Source organism: Strigops habroptila, chromosome 22 (assembly GCF_004027225.2).
Source record: "Strigops habroptila isolate Jane chromosome 22, bStrHab1.2.pri, whole genome shotgun sequence".
Classification (NCBI taxonomy): Eukaryota; Metazoa; Chordata; class Aves; order Psittaciformes; family Psittacidae; genus Strigops; species Strigops habroptila.
This window is the reverse complement of record NC_044298.2, coordinates 350,736-369,180: the sequence shown is the minus strand read 5'-3', so window position 1 is coordinate 369,180 and position 18,445 is coordinate 350,736. Positions and strand designations below refer to the sequence as shown.

At 57.8% G+C, this 18,445-nt stretch overlaps 1 protein-coding gene across 1 annotated transcript; it reads left to right on the top strand.

The window, feature by feature from the left end:
- The first annotated feature begins 29 nt into the window (after positions 1–29).
- On the top strand, positions 30–5,590 carry RHBG (Rh family B glycoprotein). Its single transcript, XM_030474187.1, has 10 exons — positions 30–220; positions 2,162–2,348; positions 2,621–2,771; positions 2,891–3,038; positions 3,336–3,502; positions 3,714–3,851; positions 3,946–4,079; positions 4,535–4,656; positions 4,861–4,934; positions 5,096–5,590. Exons 1-10 carry the CDS (start codon positions 40–42, stop codon positions 5,159–5,161), a joined length of 1,368 nt encoding a protein of 455 aa, XP_030330047.1. The 5' UTR covers positions 30–39; the 3' UTR covers positions 5,162–5,590.
- Positions 5,591–18,445: the final 12,855 nt, after the last annotated feature.

Sequence of the window (18,445 nt, the reverse complement as noted above, 5' to 3'; positions counted from 1 at the left end):
TGTTCCCACAGGTTTGGGGGGTTTTCCTGCCCCCACAACATGCCTGAGCCCAGCGTCACCACGAGGCTCCGGCTCTCCGGGCTCTGCTTCCTCCTCCAAATCCTCACCATCCTCCTCTTCGCTGCCTTTGTGCGCTTCAGCCCCGAGAGCAGCCCCAAGCTCTGCTCCCAGCCCCTCAACTGCAGCTGGAGAAACCAGGATTCGGGATTCCAGCACCACCGTGAGTAGCCCAGCCCCGGCTCGACCTGTCCCAGGCACCGCTCAGGGGTGTCACCATGCTCAGCCCAAGCTGTCACCACATCCAGCTCTGCATTGGGCTCCAGAGCAGTGGGAATATCAAGGCACGGGGCTGTGATACCAGTGCATCCCACCCAGGAGGGGTCGGGGGGTGGGAAGCAAACATGCTGCAAGGAATTCCTGCATGTTGGACAAAGCCAGGCTGAAAACGGGGAGATTTCGTGGAATCATGGAATGGTTTGGGTGGGAAGGGAGCTTAAAGCTCATTCAGCTCCAACCCCCTGCCAAGGGCAGGGACACCTTCCACTGGAGCAGGTTGCTCGCAAGCCCTGTGTCCAACCTGGCCCTGAACACTGCCAGGGATGGGGCAGCCAAACATACCATGGACCTGCTGGCTTTTGCAGTGCCAAAATCCTCCTTTCACAGAGGATTCGGCTCCTTTGGTCCATGCCACCAGGAGCATCCTCCTGCACACTCACACGGCTGCACAGCCCATCCTGAGCTGGGGAATGAGGGGCTGATCCCACCTTCCTGAGGCAAGGTTGGAAAGGTACCGAGGGAGGGGAACGGAGCAGGAGCAGGAGCAGGAGCAGGAGTAGGATCAGGAGCAGGCAGGTTCCCCCGGTTTCACCCCACCCCACACAGTGACTCATGGCTCCGGCACACGGGAGGGACGGGACACAGCTCCCAGCACAGCCCGGAGGTGCAAAGGGCATCTAAGCCCAAGCAAGAATCAGGTTCCCCCCTTTGCACCAGCGGCTGCCTTGGCTGGGTGCGAGGGGTCAGCGGGGATGTGGGTGCGGGGGGAGCTGTGGCAGGGGGTGTCCCAGGTTTCAGCCTTGCGGGAGGTTTGGCATGGGAGGAACGAGCTGGTTTGGGCATTGGGTCAGCTGGAGGAGGTGGAGAGTGCTGGGAGAGACCCACTGCGGGCTCGGGCAAGGCTCAGCAAGAGCCGGGTTTAGGCTCCGGGACTAGGGATGGTTCAGGGGGGGTTTGGTGAAGAGGTTTCCTGTGGGATGCGTGGGGAGGAGGAGAAGCCGAGCTTTGGGAAGCAAGGGTGAGGAGCGGAGCTGGAGGCTGCTGTTGGCAGCGTGTGGCAGGAGAGCTGCTGGAGCTGGAGCACGAGGCTTCCCTTTGCGCTGCTTCGGCTGCTCCTGCTTTCACAGAGGTGTTTGTGTCGCGGGAAGGGAGCGTGAGGGAAAGGAGGGGAGATGGAAAAGCCCGCGTGCGGTTGGGGAGTGACTCGGGTGCCGCCTTTGCACAGCGCCAGGCCAAGGAATGAGCTCAGAGGAGCAGCGTCGGGCCGGGGTCATGCCCTGACGCCACCGGGCTGGGGAAGGGGAATGAGTCACTGCCGGCGGCCTGGCGAGTGTCCTGCTCCGGGCTGTGGCTGTGTGAGAGCTGAGGGCAGGAGCTGGAGCCTCCGCCCGGGAATAACGCAGCCAGCTCTGCTCTGGGTGGTACCATGGAGCTGGGAGCCAGCATCCTCCAGCCCAGGAGCCCTGAGCTGCTGCTGGAGGCACCAGGATCCGCTCTCGCAGCTGTGGGCATGGGAATGGTGATGGAGGGATCCCGGGGGCTTCCTGAGCACCACAGGCCCACCTCAGACCCGCCTTTACACTGGTGTAACAGGGTGCAGATGGCTCTCAGACACCCCAAGAGATCTTTGGGCTCCAGGGTGAACCATGTGCAGGTACAGCGGTGTGTGTTGTGAAGGGGGTGGCCAGGAGCTGCTGCAAAGGGTGGCAGGGGACCGCTGTATCTCCCACCAGAACAACCTGATGGGGCTCAGCTGAAGATTTCAGGCCCCTAAAGCCTGTTAGAACAGGGGGTGTCTGAACCTGTTTAGGGGGACCAGCGGGCAGGAGGGTGGCTGCCTGCCCTTGCTGCCTCCAGACCCATCCTTCTGCCTCTCCTCCTCCAGGTTTCCGGGATGTCCACCTCCAAGCTCTCCTTGGCTTTGGGTTCCTGGTGGCCTTCCTCAGTCGTTATGGGCCGGGCAGTGTGGCCATCAGCATCCTCGTCGTGGCCTTTGCCATCCAGTGGGCTGTGCTGCTCCAGGGCTTCCTGCATCAATTCCGGAATGGCAAGATCCACATGGGAGTTCAGAGGTGAGGCGGGAGGGAGCTGCTGGGGCCCGGTCCCTTGCTCATCCCTGCTCCAGCCCTGGCACAAGGGCTCCCTCCTCTGTAAGACTCGAGCTCTGCTCTGGAGGAGGATGAGGAGGGTTAGATGGGTACCCCAGCACTGCCAGCCCACATGTCCCTTTGTCACCAGCATCACAAGGCTCGCACTGCCCCTTGGAGCGGTGGGATGTGAGCCCCAGGCTGCGAGCTCATCTCCCGTCCCTCCAGCCCCACACCTTCCTCCTTCTCCTTCCCAGCATGGTCCGTGCTGACTTCTGCGCTGCAGCCACCCTCATCTCCACGGGAGCTGTGGTGGGCAGGGTGAACCCTGCGCAGATGCTGCTGCTGGCCCTGCTGGGAGTCACCCTCTTCACCCTCAATGAGCACATCCTGCTCGGCCTCCTGGGGGTGAGTCACTGCTAAGGGGAGAGCCACCAGGAAGGGGTGACCGTGGGTTTAGGCTTTAGACCCTGCCTTGTCTATGGAGCCAATCCCCCTTCCTGCACGGTGTTTGCTGTGCTTGGCAGGTGAGTGACAGCGGCGGCTCCGTCACCGTCCACACCTTCGGTGCTTATTTTGGCTTGATGGTATCCCGGATCTTGCCCCAGCTCCATATGGACCAGAGGGAGGAGCAGCAGGACACGGGGCACCAGCCAGATGTCTTTGCTGTGGTCGGTACGAAGCTCGAATCCTACAGCACCGGAGGCATAGACGTGGTGGTGGAAGGACTGTTAGGACAGTGTGGCTTTGACCAACAGAGTCCTGCAAACCATCAAGGACAGAGGTTCTCCACCTCCCTGGGGACCTGTCCTGGGGCTGCACCACCCTCTCCAGGAACAAGCTATTCCCCATGCCCAGCCTGAACCTCCCATGCTGCGAGCTGTGGCCACTTGCATCTCTTGGCACCAGCAAGAAGTTTCTCATGAGGGATCAACGCCAGCATCCAAACCTGCTTGTTCCCCTTCCCCACAGGAACCATCTGCCTGTGGATCTTCTGGCCCAGCTTCACCTCCACCACCACTGCCCAGGGCAGTGCTGAGCCCTGGGCAGTGCTCAACACCTACTTCTCGCTGGCGGCGAGCACCATGGCCACCTTCATCCTCTCACCTATCCTCTGTGAGGAGAGCACCCCGCGGATGGTAGGTCCTCTCCTGGCACAAACCCAAGTCTCATGTCCTGTCCTACAAGGACGATGAGCATGAATCGTCCCAGGGCACAAGGGGATGCCCTTTAGGCTTTCTTAAGTTTGTTAAGATCCAGTTTGAAGCCCAGGGAAGCCCCAGATCCCCCCAGTCCCATGCTGATGTCCTCTACAGAGCCAATTCCCCTGCCCATGTCCTGCTCCATCAGGCTCAGATCCAGGATGCCGCCGTGGCTGCTGTGGCCGTGATGGGTATGGCTGGGGAGATGCTGGTCACCCCCTTCGGGGCGCTCATCGCGGGGTTCCTGGCTGGTCTGATCCCTCCACTTGGCTTCAGGTTCCTCACGGTGAGTGGCCTTGGGGCAGCCGAGGACACCGGTCCCAGGGCAGGGACCCAGCAGCCCCCAGCTGAGTCCCAGCTCTTCCCTGTGCTCTCCGCAGCCCGTCCTGTGTTCCAGGCTTAAAATCCAGGACACGTGTGGGGTTCACAACGTCCATGGGCTGCCCGGGATGCTGGGCGCCTTCCTGGGGACGCTGCTGGCAGCACTGGCCACTGCAGATGCTTACGGTGGCAGGTGAGAAGGGCCAAAATAGCACAGAATCATATCATAGAATGGTTTGTGTTGGAAAGGACCTTAAAGCTCCTCCAGTTCCAACCCCCTGCCCCTGGCAGGGACACCTTCCACTAGAGCAGGTTGCTCCAAGCCCCTGTGTCCAACCTGGCCTTGAACACTGCCAGGGATGGGGCAGCCACAGCTTCTCTGGGAAAAGTCTGTGCCAGCGCCTCAGCACCCTCACAGGGAAGAGCTTCTGCCTCAGAGCTCATCTCAATCTCCCCTCTGGCAGGTTAAAGCCATTCCCCTTGTCCTGTCCCTCCATCCCTTGTCCAAAGCCCCTCTCCAGGTTTCCTGGAGCCCCTTTAGGCACTGGAGCTGCTCTAAGGTCTCCCCTTCAGGAGCCTTCTCTTCTCAGGCTGCCCCAGCCCAGCTCTCTCAGCTCCCTAAATCCCCATCTCCGCTCCCGTGTCCAGGCTGGAGCTGGTGTTCCCGCTGGTGGCCCGGGGCAGCCGGACAGGCACGGCGCAGGCTCTGCACCAGCTCAGCGCCCTGCCCCTCACGCTGCTGCTGGCCACGCTCGGGGGGTGCCTCACGGGTGAGTTGTGCCTCGGCTGGGATGGGGCAGAGGGGGCCGAGGTCGGGGCTGCCCCCGGGGCGGGGGGAACCGGCCCCGGCGCTGTGCCCAGGCTCGGTGCAGCCCGGCGCTGCCGCTAGATGTCAGGGGAAGCCCGGCGAGAGGAGCCGGGCCGGGGCTGCTCCCCCCGCTCAGGCGCCGTATCGCGGTTTTCGGCATCCTCAGGAGCCGTCCTGCGGATAAAAGGGCTGAGATCTGCCCCGGCCCCCCGGTACCCGGACAACACGGAGGTAAAGCTGGTAAAGAAGGGGGTTTTGGGGGGCTGAGCGGCAGGAGGGGCTGGATGCTGACACCCTCCCTCCTCCCGCAGCAGCATTCAGGGTGGGAGAATGGGCTTCGCGAAGCCCCCCGGGTCCCTCCCATCCCGTCCTGATTTGCCCCGTGTCTCTTCTTGGTGCAGGTGGATGAGGAAGGATGTGAGCACAGAGTGAGCAGAAAGGGGCGGGGCACCAGCACCTTGGTCTAATGACGCCACAGCGAGGTCCAGCACCACCAGTTCAACCCTCTGCTGGCATCACCAGTGCTGGGCAGCTTCTGCCAGCCCGGAGCTCCCAATGGCCTGCTCCGGAGGCAGCCAGGCTTGTCCCGATGTGGGAGCCAGCTCCTGGTCCTGTTTTGGGCACAGTCGGGTGCCCCACAGGCCTTTGCAGGGTGAAGAGATGCTGCAGTGATCCGGGTGCTATTGTGGGAGCGACCAGCTTGTTCCAGGGACACCTCAGACATGGCTCAGCCACTTCCCCTCTCTGCCTTGTGCCTCAGTTTCCCCATCTACTGCTCTCCAAGGAGAGGAAGGCGATGACAGGGGCTGTTTTGGGGTACCAGGCTCCACAGAAAAGACTTCCTATGGACACTTTTGCACACAACGATTAAAACCCAAAGAGATTTTGTAGCTTCAGGATTTGCCAGTGAATTCCCAGAGCTCCTGCCCAGCCTGGCTGATGTTCCTTCAGGTTTCCTTCCAGGGAACAAAGCAAAGTCTCCAGGGCCCCCTTCCCACTAAAGACTGCTGCCCATGTGGTTGATCCATTCCTGTTGTCCCTCTCCACTAGTCGGGCTCCTCCTGGAGCCTTGTCCCAGAGCAGCCAGCACCTGAGGGCAAGACCAGGGGGACACCTTCCACTAGAGCAGCTTGCAGGGGCTTGGAACTGGATGAGCTTTAAGATCCCTTCCACCCAAACCTTTCCCTGACGATCCGATGGTGATGATGATGAAATCAGAGGAATTTTGGAGCGCGAAGCATTGCTCCACAGAAGAAATTTAAACCTTCTCCCCTTGAGACCAGTCAAACCAACACGTGTGAGATGCTTTGGTGCCACTGAATTTCCACGCCAAAACACAGGGACATTGGCCATGCGGTGCCATCCCTGCTGCCACTGCAGGCGCTGGGCAGGGTTCTGCGTGCAGAGCCCCCAGCCCCACTCTGTGCTCAGGCCCTCGGGGAGGACACGTCCCCCATGCCCATGTCCCCATGGCACACACCGCTCCATGGTGCAGAGGAGGGATGCGAGAGGCAGGAGCAGTGCCCTAGTCAGGGGGTGCCAGGCTCATGGTCACCCCCAGCCCCACACCACCTCCTCCAACCTCCCACCCAGCCCTCTCCTCCTCTTTCCCAGGAAGCCCCTTACCCCTTCCCCATCTCTTCCCAGCACATCTCAACAGCAACCCACTGCGACGGGAAGAAAAGCCCCTCCAGTGAGATCATTGCGAGACCCCCAGACGCAGGGCTCGGGTGTGAAATGGACCTCGCTCCTCCTCCTCCTCCCCGCGCCCAGCCCTGGCCCCTCCGAAGGGCTCTTCTGTTTTGTAATGGGATTAGGAGAGCCCTGCGCCCCCCCAGTGCTGCTCCCATTGACCAGCGGCACCAGTTTGCTCTCCCAGCAGTGTTTAAGCGAGCCGGGAGCGAGCCGAGAGCTCGGGTGGGTGCCGATGGCGCGAGCCTGAAAGGTTCAGTCAGTGAACAAATTGCTTCTCTGTAGGGGCCGTTTTCCTCCCAAGTTGAACATAATGATGGCAGTTTGGTGAACAGATGGTGCAGCTAAAGCAGATAATCCCACCGGCCCCACCAGCTCTGCCCACAGCGCCAGGGGCCCGGCCCGGGACAGGCTGGGTCATGGTGGTGGCTGGGTGATGATCACACCCCATGAGGAGCTCGGGTGAGAAGCCAACCTTCACACTTCTTCTGCTTCGAGGGGGGTTTGGGTGCCAGACCCTCCCGTGTCTCAGTTTCCCCGCTTTTCAAAGCAGGGTTTATCCTCAGATCACAGCCTGACGTGGGGAGATGGACCACGAGACAGTCCCTGATGAAGGTCCCTCTCCAGCATCCTTGTACCCCCTTCAGGCACTGAAGCTGCTCTGAGGCCTCCACGCAGCTTCTCTTCTCCAGGCTGAGCATCCCCAGTGTTCTCAGCCTGGCTCCCATGGGAGCTGCTCCAGCCCCTGCTCATCCTCATGGCCTCCTCTGGACTCGCTCTGACAGCTCCATGTCCTTATGCTGGGGACAGCAGAGCTGCACCCAGTGCTGCAGGGGGGGTCTCACAGAGCAGAGCAGAGGGGCAGGATCCCCTCCGTGACCTGCTGCTCACACTAAAGCTCGTTTTAGCCCCATTTCCCTATTTTGCCTCTCTCTCCAACAAGAAAGAGACAAAATATTCAATATTTAAGAGGCAGAAAGAGCTGGAGATCCCATTTTGCCCCCTCCCAAGGGCTGGGTGCAGGGTCTGTGTGCGTCAGGCTCAGGATGCTGGGACCTGCTTGCAAAACAAGTCTTTATTGCAAACACATCAGCAGGAAACGCAGGGTGAGGCAGGGGAGGGCACAGACACACCTGCATGGAGCAAGCCCTGCCTGTGCCACGCTGGCACCAGGGAGCCCTTCCCCATGCTGCAGGACATGCTCCGGATGCTCCCCACCGCATGCCTGCTTCCAGGGGTTCATTTAATTCCTGTTCCCCCCTGCCCTTGGCAGCCTTGTCCCCAGGGAGCCGCAGCTCTTACAGCTCCCTCTGGCCTCTCCTGTGGCAGCCCAGCTGCCAAGAGACCTGCTTAAATCACCTCCTGCTAATGCAGGAGCTCGATCAGCTGCTCGAAGCGGGTTTTACAAGGCAAAGCAATAACAGCATCTCCCTGGTCCAGCTGGGGAAACTAAGGCACACAAAGAGGTGCTTGAGAGTCCATTGGAATTAGAGGCAGGACAAAGGCTGGGTTCTCCCAGCTCCTGGCGTACGTGTCCTTACACATCCCTCAGGAACAGCTGATGCTGGTGCTGTTTGATAGAGAGCCAACTAATCATCTTTCCCACCTTCCGTAGGGTGTGAATCGTTATCCCAGTGACACCTGGAAAGCTCCTGTCAGACGAGGCTGGTGCACACACGTCTAATAATGGGCACCATATGGGAGAGGGAAGGCTCAGGAGAGGAGAAGGGGCCCAACCAGCTTTGTACCAAACAAAGAGCAGCACCCAATGGCTTCCCATCACCAGCACCACTGAGCCATGGCAGAGCCGGCAGTGGAGGAAGAGCTGCTGCTCGTGGCACTGACAGAGAATCATGGAATGGTTTGGGTTGGGAGGAAGTTTAAAGCTCCTCCAGCTCCGACCCCTGCCACAGGCAGGGACACCTTCCACTAGAGCAGCTTGCTCCAAGCCCCTGTGTCCAACCTGGACCCTTCTCCCCATGTGTTTTTATTCATTACTACTCTCTGCCCTTTGGTCTTTTACATCTGAGGGTGGTTCCCAGCCAGACCACTCAGAAACATCCCCACAAGCTTCATCCATCCTCTCCGGGTCTCCTTCTCCTTTCACAGCCATTCGCTACCGCTCCCAAGAGCATCCCACCATGGTTTGCTGCTCATCACCACTTGGGTTGCAGGGACCTGGAGGTCTTCCCCAGCAGACCCAAGCCCCATTGTCCTTCCTCATTACCCAACCAACACGGGGCTGCATCTCTGCTGGCACCTCCATCCTCTCTGGGCACGATCCTACTCTTTTTTGACAGGGAGGACACGGTGTGAATTAGAGACAAATCCCTGCACTGGGGTTGTTCCAGAGTCCCCAAACTGCCTCCCTGACCCCAAACCCTGGGGGGAAGAGCTCAGCCCTTCCGCCAAGCCCCCACCGCCTTCCATCCACTGCAGTCACAAAGCCCCATTTGAGGCCTCCATCCATCTCCAGCAGTGTAATGAGGCATCATCAGTGGGGACACAGCAATTAAAATCCTTGGCATGATGGCACATGGGTGGCTCCATCGGTGGCTGCTGCCAGCGCCCAGTTCAGGGTGAGCGGGTAACACTGGTCTGGGCAGCACCTCAAGTGCGGCATCTCCCCACGGGTGAACAATTGGCTCCTTCTTCTGGGTTCAAAGAAGAATCAACTCTAATAAAGAGGGAACAAAGGCCCCAGGAAAACTGGGAGTCAAGTTTATTTGCAAACGGGGTATGAAGTGAAGGGCCTGGAACAAAGGTGTTCTGTCAGGGACAGGCACTAAGGGGCTCTTTACCCGCTCTAATTGCCACTTCCTCCACTATATCCATTTATCTTACAGCTGAAACGGCCTCCTCAGCCCTGCAGGTTCAAGCACGGCTTGTGTGCAACACTGCCCGGCACAATTAGTGTGCAAGGAGCAGTGGCTGCTGCAGTCCCACCATCCAAACCCACCAGGAAGCTTCACGCCTCCCCAGACAGTGGGATCGTGCCCAGAGAGGATGGAGGTGCCAGCAGAGATGCAGCCCCGTGTTGGTTGGGTAATGAGGAAGGACAACGGGGCTTGGGTCTGCTGGGGAAGACCTCCAGGTCCCTGCAACCCAAGTGGTGATGAGCAGCAAACCATGGTGGGATGCTCTTGGGGGCAGTAGCGAATGGCTGTGAAAGGAGAAGGAGACCCGGAGAGGATGGATGAAGCTTATGGGGATGTTTCTGAGTGGTCTGGCTGGGCACCACCCTCAGATGTAAAAGACCAAAGGGCAGAGAGTAGTAATGAATAAAAACACATGGGGAGAAGGGTCCAGGTTGGACACAGGGGCTTGGAGCAAGCTGCTCTAGTGGAAGGTGTCCCTGCCCGTGGCAGGGGTTGGAACTGGAGGAGCTTTAAGCTCCTTTCCAACCCAAACCAGGCTGGGATTCTATGCTGCTCCGACTGCTGCTCTGCCCTGCAGCACGTGGCTGCTCTGCTCCCACCCCTGCCCTCACCCTCGGCACATCCATGGGCGCGAAGCCTGAACTGGTGGGAAAAGGAGGAAGAGGAGGTGGGAGCATCCCGGAGAGCCGAGAGGTCAATCTTATTGACAGAGTGCCTGTTGAATGGCGCTGGGGAACAATGCCAGCCCTCAGCCCGGGGCACTCGGGACTGTGTAAAGTGAGGGGCCGGCACCAGCGGCCGCGGGGAAGCCCTCCAGGCGAGTGGCCTTTAGTGCTGTGTTTGTCTAACCTCTGACCCTTCCTTTAGGGCTTTAATTGAAATCCCAGCTTGGTGACAAATTGGCATGACCAGCAGGCCGGAGGCCAGCCTGGAAGGGATGCCGGGATGCATCATCCCTGCTTCGGCAGGAGCCGACCCGCTGCCCCTTCCCGTGCTGGCATGGGCCACCCCCAAAGTGCTGCACGCTCAAGATGAGGCGTTGGAATCAGCCTGTTCCTTCCTCTTGTCTCATGGCACTGCCCAAGGGTGCCACCATGGCCACGATGCTCCACTCCACCAGCAGCTCTGGCTCCACACGGGCAGGAGCAGGTTCAAGGTTCCTTCAGAAACCCCCATTTGGGCTGAAGCCTCCTTGGGCTGAGGTGCTCCGATGCTCCATCAGCCCTTTGCAGTTTGCACCCTGGCAAACCCCCAGCACACAGATCCCAGCTCCTCTCCCCACCCAAAGGGAAGGGTCACAGCCCTTCACTGCGCTTTCGTCTTGAAGTAGCAACTGCTTTTGGGAGCCAATAGGAGAAATGAGCTTCTGAAAAACAAACACAATTATAATCCCAAAGCACTTCCCACAGCATGGGGATCAAACACTGACATTGAGCCAGATGGAGCTGAAGCTGTCCCATTGCAGAAGTTCCCGGGACAGAAGCACCTTTGTGAGCACCAAAATCTCGTTTTCTGCAGAAACCAGACTGAAAACAGAGAGAAAAAGCCCCAAATCGGCCACCTCAACCCCCCCCCCCCATCCCCTTTACAGCATCCCCGCTGCTCTGTGTGGTACATCAGCGATGCAGCGCTGCTCCACAAAGGTACCGCTGCACCTGAGATGATGGCAAGGTGGGGATTACCGCTGGCTAAAGGGGCTCCGTGGAGTTCCACCATAATCCTTATGTTTTCCCTTCACTTTTCCAGCCATCCCAGTACACCATAATCATGGGATGCTGGGATGAGACTGCAGAGTTTTCCTGCCCACAGGTAGGGATTGAATGGTTTATGTTGTTTAGATTATCCAAGATGAATCTTCAAGGGGATGGAATAATGTCTGGTCCCTTGTGCAACCAGGGCCCCAAAGCACAAACAGCACAAGTAGGGCTTGAACCAATTCCAGCCTAAGCCCGTGCAGTTTCCACGTGCAGGCAGGAGCCTGGGAATCACTGAGGCTCCTGCCCATGGCTCTGCCAGCCCATCCTGCAGGATTTTGGTCTGGTGAATGCAGACCATAACTTTGGAGCATCCATTGCGTTTTCACAGTACCAACAGGAGACCTTGGCTTGGTAGTGGGTGTTTGTGCATCCACCTTGTAGTAAAGCACCTTAAACCCCCCTAGATATCCCCCTTGGTGCCTGCAGCTCATTTGCAAATCATGTACAGGGATTTTTACATATCCTAAAATACTTTTAACTGCAGGTTTCATGCCTGTCACCCGTCACTGATTAATACATTTCATCACTATTATTGTTATTATTGCTATTAAACATGCATCCATCCAATTCAGACATCAAACCTCCTGTCGAATAGCACAAAGCCAGGATTAACCAGGCTTTGTTTTCAGGAGGTGCAGCCATCAGAGATGAGGAGATCTGATGACAAAGTGGTCTGCAAAAGAGAACCAGGTCACCAGTTTGCAGAAGAAGAGGTACAAGGTGGGAAATAACTTGCCTCCAATAACTCCAATAAACCTCAGGCACTGGTAGGAACTGGACTATCTGATCCCCTCCTCCTGCTGCCTCTCCTCACAACCTTAGAGTTTGCCATGTTTTAAAGGAGTGAAACCCTCTATGTAATCCTGGAATGGTTTGGGTCGGAGGAACCTTAAAGCTCCTCCAGCTCCAACCCCCTGCCAGGGACACCTTCCACTGGAGCAGGTTGCTCCAAGCCCCTGTGTCCAACCTGGCCTTGAACACTGCCAGGGATGGGGCAGCCACAGCTTCTCTGGGCACCCTGTGCCAGCGCCTCAGCACCCTCACAGGGAAGAGCTTCTGCCCAAGAGCTCATCTCAGTCTCCCCTCTGGCAGGTTAAAGCCATTCCCCTTGTCCTGTCCCTGCGTCCCTTGTCCAAAGCCCCTCTCCAGGTTTCCTGGAGCCCCTTTAGGCACTGGAGCTGCTCTAAGGTCTCCCCAGAGCACAGCAGAGGGGCAGGATCCCCTCCATGACCTGCTGCTCCCGCTCTGGGGGTGCAGCGCAGCACAAGGGGGGTTCTGGGCTTAAGCACACGCTGAAGCCGGGTCATGGGGACCTGGCAGTTTTGCATTGCTTCACCTCCCAGCCCCAAACACCCTTGCAAATAAATGGGTGATAATTTCATCCCCCCCCCCAGCTCACAGGATAACCGGTCCTTACACTCTGCTGGGCCCTCACTTTGCCACCTTCATGTGTCCCCTTCTGTTTCCACCAGTTGAGGTTCTATGGGGCTTGTAGCACAAAACCCTTTGAGGTATTTCATGCCGGGCTTGAAAAGGCTCCTGCTTCCTCTGGGGGGCATTATCATGACAAGTGGCTTTAATTCAGTGCAGATCCCGGCTCCCAGCTGGATCCTCAGCCACGCCAAGTCCCCCCGACACCCTTCGGCTGGCACCGAGAGGCCAAAGGAGCGCGCGGGTCCCAGGCTCACAGGGAACAGCCCCATTTCCCAGTCCCCATCCTCATATATATTCCCTTCCAGTCCCCCCAGTGCTTTTCTCTGCGTGTTCTCCTTTAGCCAGGAGCTGCCCTCCTCTTCCCCACTCCCACCGGGCGCTTCCCCCCTCCTCTGTCCCCAGCATCCCCCTTTCTCTCGGCTCTCTATAAACAAAGCGCCTCAGTGTCTGGGGGGAAGAAAAGTTGCATTATGCAAATGGGAAAAAGCAGAGAGGAGATTTCTCACTCCGAGAACCCCCATTCCGGGCCTGCACCTCGGTTTCCATGGCATGGCCAAAGCCTGCTGGAGCCTGGTTTGCATACGGATGAGAGAGGAGATGAAATCAGCACGCAAGCCCATCGCTGACAGAACACCATTGTTTCGCCTGTCTGATTTGGAGGCTAATGAAACGCCATTAAACCAGAAAGAAAGAGGGAGAAAAAGCCCACTGCTTTCATCCTGGCTTTGGTCAGTGCTGGGGAGGGGGAGTGCAACATGACGATGGAAGATCTCAGGCTTGGGGTGAAGGTATTCTGGCACTGGGGAAGGAAATTCCCAGGATGCACTGCCCCTGCGAGCCGGAGCGGTGCCGACGGGAGATGGTGCTGTGGGCAGAGTGCTGGGCTGGGAGAGGGACGGCAAAACCAGCCCTGGATCCTCTTGAGGAGATACAGCCTGAGAATACCCCGAGCTACTGCACCCATCCATCCCCCAGCACGTCTCGGGGAGGGGGTTGCCCCACTCAGACCCACACCGTGCTCCGGAATGACACTGGGCTGGGCTCAGGCTCTCCTGGTCACAGGCTTTCAGAGTGGAAGGAATGAAAAGCTGTGGCACCAAAGGAGCAGGAAGAGGGTCAGCGCGCACACACGGTGCAGCAGCACTCCTTCACCCCTTCACTCCTTCTCCATACGAGCTGGGAGTGTGCTGGGGGACAGGACAACACAAACCAGAGACAGAAACGCCCCTGGGTGCCCCATCTCCCCCACATCAACATCTGCCTTGGGCTATTCCCAATGTGCCGGGCTAAGGAGGTCCAGGGTTCCAAGGAGGTGGGCTGGATGGAGCAGGAGCTTCGGGTAGCTTTCCTCCCCTCACCCTTGCCATGGCCACCCAGTCCCTTTCCCCCTGCCCTGCTGCCAACAGCACATTGTCTCCTGTGTGTGCCTTGGAGAACAGCGTGATTGGCCTTGAAAGGGCTGATTTGCTTTCCCCGGCCCATTGAAACGCCGGAGACCAAAGGCTGTTCCCTCCAGGCGCTCGGAAACCTGGCACCCTTTCCACTTGGCTTCCCCGTGCCCCTCAGCCCAGCAGCTCCTGCTGAGATTTTGCCATCAACAGAGTTTTGTTCCCTTTCGAGGGCGGCGCAGGAGGGACACAAGGACCTTGGAAATGGGCAGCTTCTTTGACACCGCTATTCTCCTGCGACCCCCCTGGCTGAATAAACAGCTCACAGAACTGGAGTTTACTGTATTTCCTCCTCAGGGGGAAAACACTGCATCTTGGTCCTAATTAATTTCCCTCATTAACATTATCTTCATTGGCTCTCTATGCAAAGGCCTCTTTCTGGTCGGGACAGAGGGAAAAAAACAGGAATGAAATATATTCAGGCATCTCCCAGCCCCGACTGTAAAAGGGACATCGCGGAAGGACGCGAGCTGCTCCCATCACTTCAACCTCCACCTCGACCTCCTCTCTTTGGCAAACAGAGCACGGGATGGGGCCGTGTTACTACACCCCAGCCTCTTGCTGCTGTGCTGGAAGTGCACTGCGTGTCCTTAGGGAATGAACGGATGGGATGGGATGCTTGTGGCAGGAGGGAGACCATGGGATAGATGCTGTGAAGAGGGGGAGCCAGGAAGGTGCCCATGAGCAGGCTAAAATTCCAGCTGATGGGCCGATTCCTCTGCTGCTGGTAACCAGTGAGCTCTGGGCCAGTTTATACCTGGTGGGGAGCCTGCTTTGTGGTTAGAACCTGAGTTTTCCTGGGTCCAGGAAGCTGCTGAGGAGGCAGAGGGCCCTGTGAAGCATCCGCCTTCACCGCTCCTGCCTCGCAAAGCCCTGCTCTGCTGGCTTGTTCTTTTCCCTGCCAGATGCCAGCTCTCTTCAGCCTCTTTCTTCTCCCCACGCTTTGCTTTGCCGCATAGTTCCGGAAATCAGAAACAAAAGGAGAGGAAAGAAAATAGGCTGGATGTGGGGGGGGGGAGGTGGAAGGGGGAGTTTCCCTTCCGTTAAGCTTTTTGCAGCTCTCCCTGCCTCCCAATATGAGACACTATATGGAACCTCTCATGATGAGTGCGTGTGCCCACGTGCACAGCCACGTGATGAGGTGCCCGGCTATGCCAGGCAAAAAGAGAGAGGCTGGTGCTGCATCCCGACCCCTTTGGCTGGAAAACCAGGAGGATGCAGAAGAGAGAAGCTCCTCTCTGCTCCCGACCTGCATCCCCAAAGCCGTGTGCGCTGCTGAAACACACACACTGGGGGGAAAGCATTTCTGCCTCACACCTTCCCCTCATTCCCCCTTGGAATGAGGCTCTCAGCATGGGTTGAGGTGTCCGCCTCAGCAGAACTATTTGATTTACAGGCATCTGTGGTTTATAAAGGGAAATCCCCCATTCCAGGCTTCATAATCATTAGCTGAAGTGGCCAGCAATCCTCCCAGGATTTGTTTCTTGTAGCTTGGGGTGCATTTCCATATGGAACGTCGGCTCCCCACAGCAGCCTGCTCCGTGCACGCTGCCTTTCCCAGCAGTTAAAGCAGTTCAAAACCCAGCTTCCCACTTCAAATTCCCTGAATTTTAATGACGTGATGAGCTGCTCCCATCCTCGGGAGCCTCGTCAGGATTCTCCACACCAGAAGAGGAAAGGGAATGGGAAGAAACCTTTGTGTCCTGATGGACAAGGAGGAGAGAGGGAAGGTCTCTGTGCCGCAGGCATCTCCCTCTGCTTTGCTTGCTTTAGGGAGAGCCAGAGCACAGCTCCAGCCCTGGGAATCGTGCTGCCACCAGCACCAATCCTGCCCAAGCAGCAGGGCAGGGGCTGGTGGCTCCAACCACCAGTAGGAGCTGCAAAGTGTGAGCCTGAGCAGCACCAAGAGCTGCAGCAATGGGCCACGGAGCCGTGCCAGGGTGCACCTCCCAGGCTTGACCTCCTGCTTTACCGGTAGTGGCAGGACAAGGGGTGATGGGTTTAAACCGAAACAGGGGAAGTTCAGGTTGGAGATAAGGAAGAAGTTCTTCCCTATGAGGATGGTGGGACCCAGAGAAGCTGTGGCTGCCCCATCCCTGGCAGTGTTCAAGGCCAGGTTGGACACAGGGGCTTGGAGCAACCTGCTCTAGTGGAAGGTGTCCCTGCCCGTGGCTTTAGATGAGCTTTAAGGTCCCTTCATCCCAACGCATTCCATGACTTGGGCAGTTGGAGGAAGAGCTCAGCCAGCACACACCTTCACTGGGCTCCCAGAGCAGAGCCCTGCATCACCTTGGAGGAACATAGGGCTGACAAACACCACGGTGAGCACCAACACAACCCGCCAAGAGCAGCCCTTTCCGCAGCCCAGCTCCATCTCAATCCTGGAAGAGAGACCTCGGGCACCTTCACCCGCCGCTGGCCCGGGCAGGCGGGAGATGCTCCCACCACCAGTAACCTGCTGTTAGCAGCGGGTGCTTTGTCCACCACATTCCCAGCTGCCACCAGACTTCCAGCCATTCCCAGTGACCTCATTTTCACTTCATTTTGTAAATCATTTTAGGGTTGTCGGGTTGGGGTTTTTTCTCATTTTCCTCTAGTTTTAATTTGTTGTTATTTTCCCTCGGAGCTGGAATTTGTCATTTAATCAACTTAGACCCAGATAGCCTGGAGGGGGTTTGGGGAAAGGGGAGGGGGTGGTTTGGGGGGGGGGGGGGGGAAGAATGGAAACGCTAATGTCACATCACCTCCCTAAAATGAGTTTTAATTGTAATCCTTTAATCCCTCTCAGATGGCCCTCTCTCCACTGATGTTTTTCATAATTATTCCTTGCCATTTTCCCATCGGGCTCAGGAGTGTCTTCAAGAGGGAGGGGGTGGAGAAAAGGCCCTTTTATAAAATAATAATAATGGGCCAAATTAAGACACAAAGAGGGAAATAACAAGGGGGCGAGGGCTGCGGAGACAGAATGGGGATTATTAATGCCTCCCCCCCCCCAAATTTCAGTGGTGGTGCTCTCAGCCACCCCAATCAGTGGGCAATTGAGGCTTGTTTGCTCGAGTGGCTGCACCCTCCTACAATGACCCACATTTAGCCCAAGTGGCTGCATTGACAGAGTACCAGGTGCGCGGGATTGGGAATCTGGGAATGCGCCTCCAGGCAGCGTCTGGTCTGCACGCTTCCATGTGCCACGGGCTGGACCCCACGAGGAGGTGCTCAATGGGAGCACCCAGGGCCCTCTGCCCCTCCTCTGCCACCCTGGGGAGCTTGGGAGGGCATCGCTCCCGCTGCTGCCGCCGGCTCTGAGCCCCTTCGCCCTCTGAAGTGAGTTCTAAGTCACCTCTTGGGCTCACTTAGGTGGAGCCTGAAGGATGCTGCAGAGGACAGGGACAGCAGCGAAGACATGGCTGGGTCAGAAAGTGGCTTTATGGAGGTCTCAGTCCTGCCCAGGGGTAATTGAGCCTTTGGTGCTGTCGCCAGCCTCTACCAGGATCAGTGCCCCTTGCACTGGTACCTGCCAGCACCCACCATCAGACACCCCTCTACAAAGCTGTGCTGGCAGCAGAGCAAAGTGACTTGTCCCTCACCGATCTACTTGGCTCTGAGCAGCACCAAATGTCACCCAGGATCCCTCTGCTGCCGTGGGGTGCCAGGCACATCACAGCCATCCAGCGCCATATGGATGGGACCATCACCCAACGCCTGTTGGAGGGACCACAAGCCCAATAAAAGTTTGCTGGATGCTTCTGAGCAGCTTGGAAAGCAAATGGGAACCCAGGTTAATCTGGCACTTGGGGGCTCGGCGTTTCTAAAGACACAGGGAGGTTAATTCAGAGGAGTTAAGCCCGGCCTCCCTTTGAAAGGATGTGGGCCCCGGGGAGCAGGAGTAGGAATTGAGATGCCGATGTGGTGAAAGGCTGGTCTCTGAACACAGGCTGCAGAGCTTTAACTCCAGAGCAGCTCTGGCAAAGCACCCTGGCGAAAAGGGCCCGTTTACAGACCACTGAGCTTGTATTTAATCTGGGAACCCTCTTGTCCAGGTCTGACGGGGGTTAATCCGCCCCGAACATCTCTTTCACCCTCTCTCCCCCTCCCCAGCCATAAAGCTCAACAATCATTGCTACTCATCACATTACTTCAAGGAGCCTGACCCAAAAGGCTCTTCCAATGCCTCCTCCCAGTCATTCCCGCTTCCTCCTCACAGCAACCTGCACCATCCCGCCGGGCTCCACAGGGATCAGACTGACAGTGCATGCCGGCGGGGTGAGCCCCGGGGACAGCGGGTCGTGGCCACAGTGACCCTGAAGGGCAAGTGATTCTTGCAGGAACAAAGAGCCCCTGTGTGCCGACAGCCTGGAGTTTGTGTGCAATTAACTGTGGGCAAACCAAACAGACCCAGTTCATGAGCACGGAGCCGAAGAGCAGCGGCGGGTTTATAGACTCCCGGCTCTATGGAATGGGGAGCAGCAACGCCCGAACAGCGGGAGCTGGAAAACGAGAGGAGAAGAGAAGCCTGGACACAAAGCAGGGCGGGGAGGAGGGTA

What these genes read in the sequence shown, in the direction of transcription:
- RHBG (XM_030474187.1), top strand. Translation starts at nt 40, where the DNA reads ATGCCTGAGCCCAGCGTCACCACGAGGCTCCGGCTCTCCGGGCTCTGC. An exon ending in AGGAGAGCACCCCGCGGATG is followed by an intron (nt 3,503 to 3,713) that starts GTAGGTCCTCTC and finishes CTGCTCCATCAG; the next exon opens with GCTCAGATCCAGGATGCCGC. An exon ending in ACAACACGGAGGTAAAGCTG is followed by an intron (nt 4,935 to 5,095) that starts GTAAAGAAGGGG and finishes TTCTTGGTGCAG; the next exon opens with GTGGATGAGGAAGGATGTGA.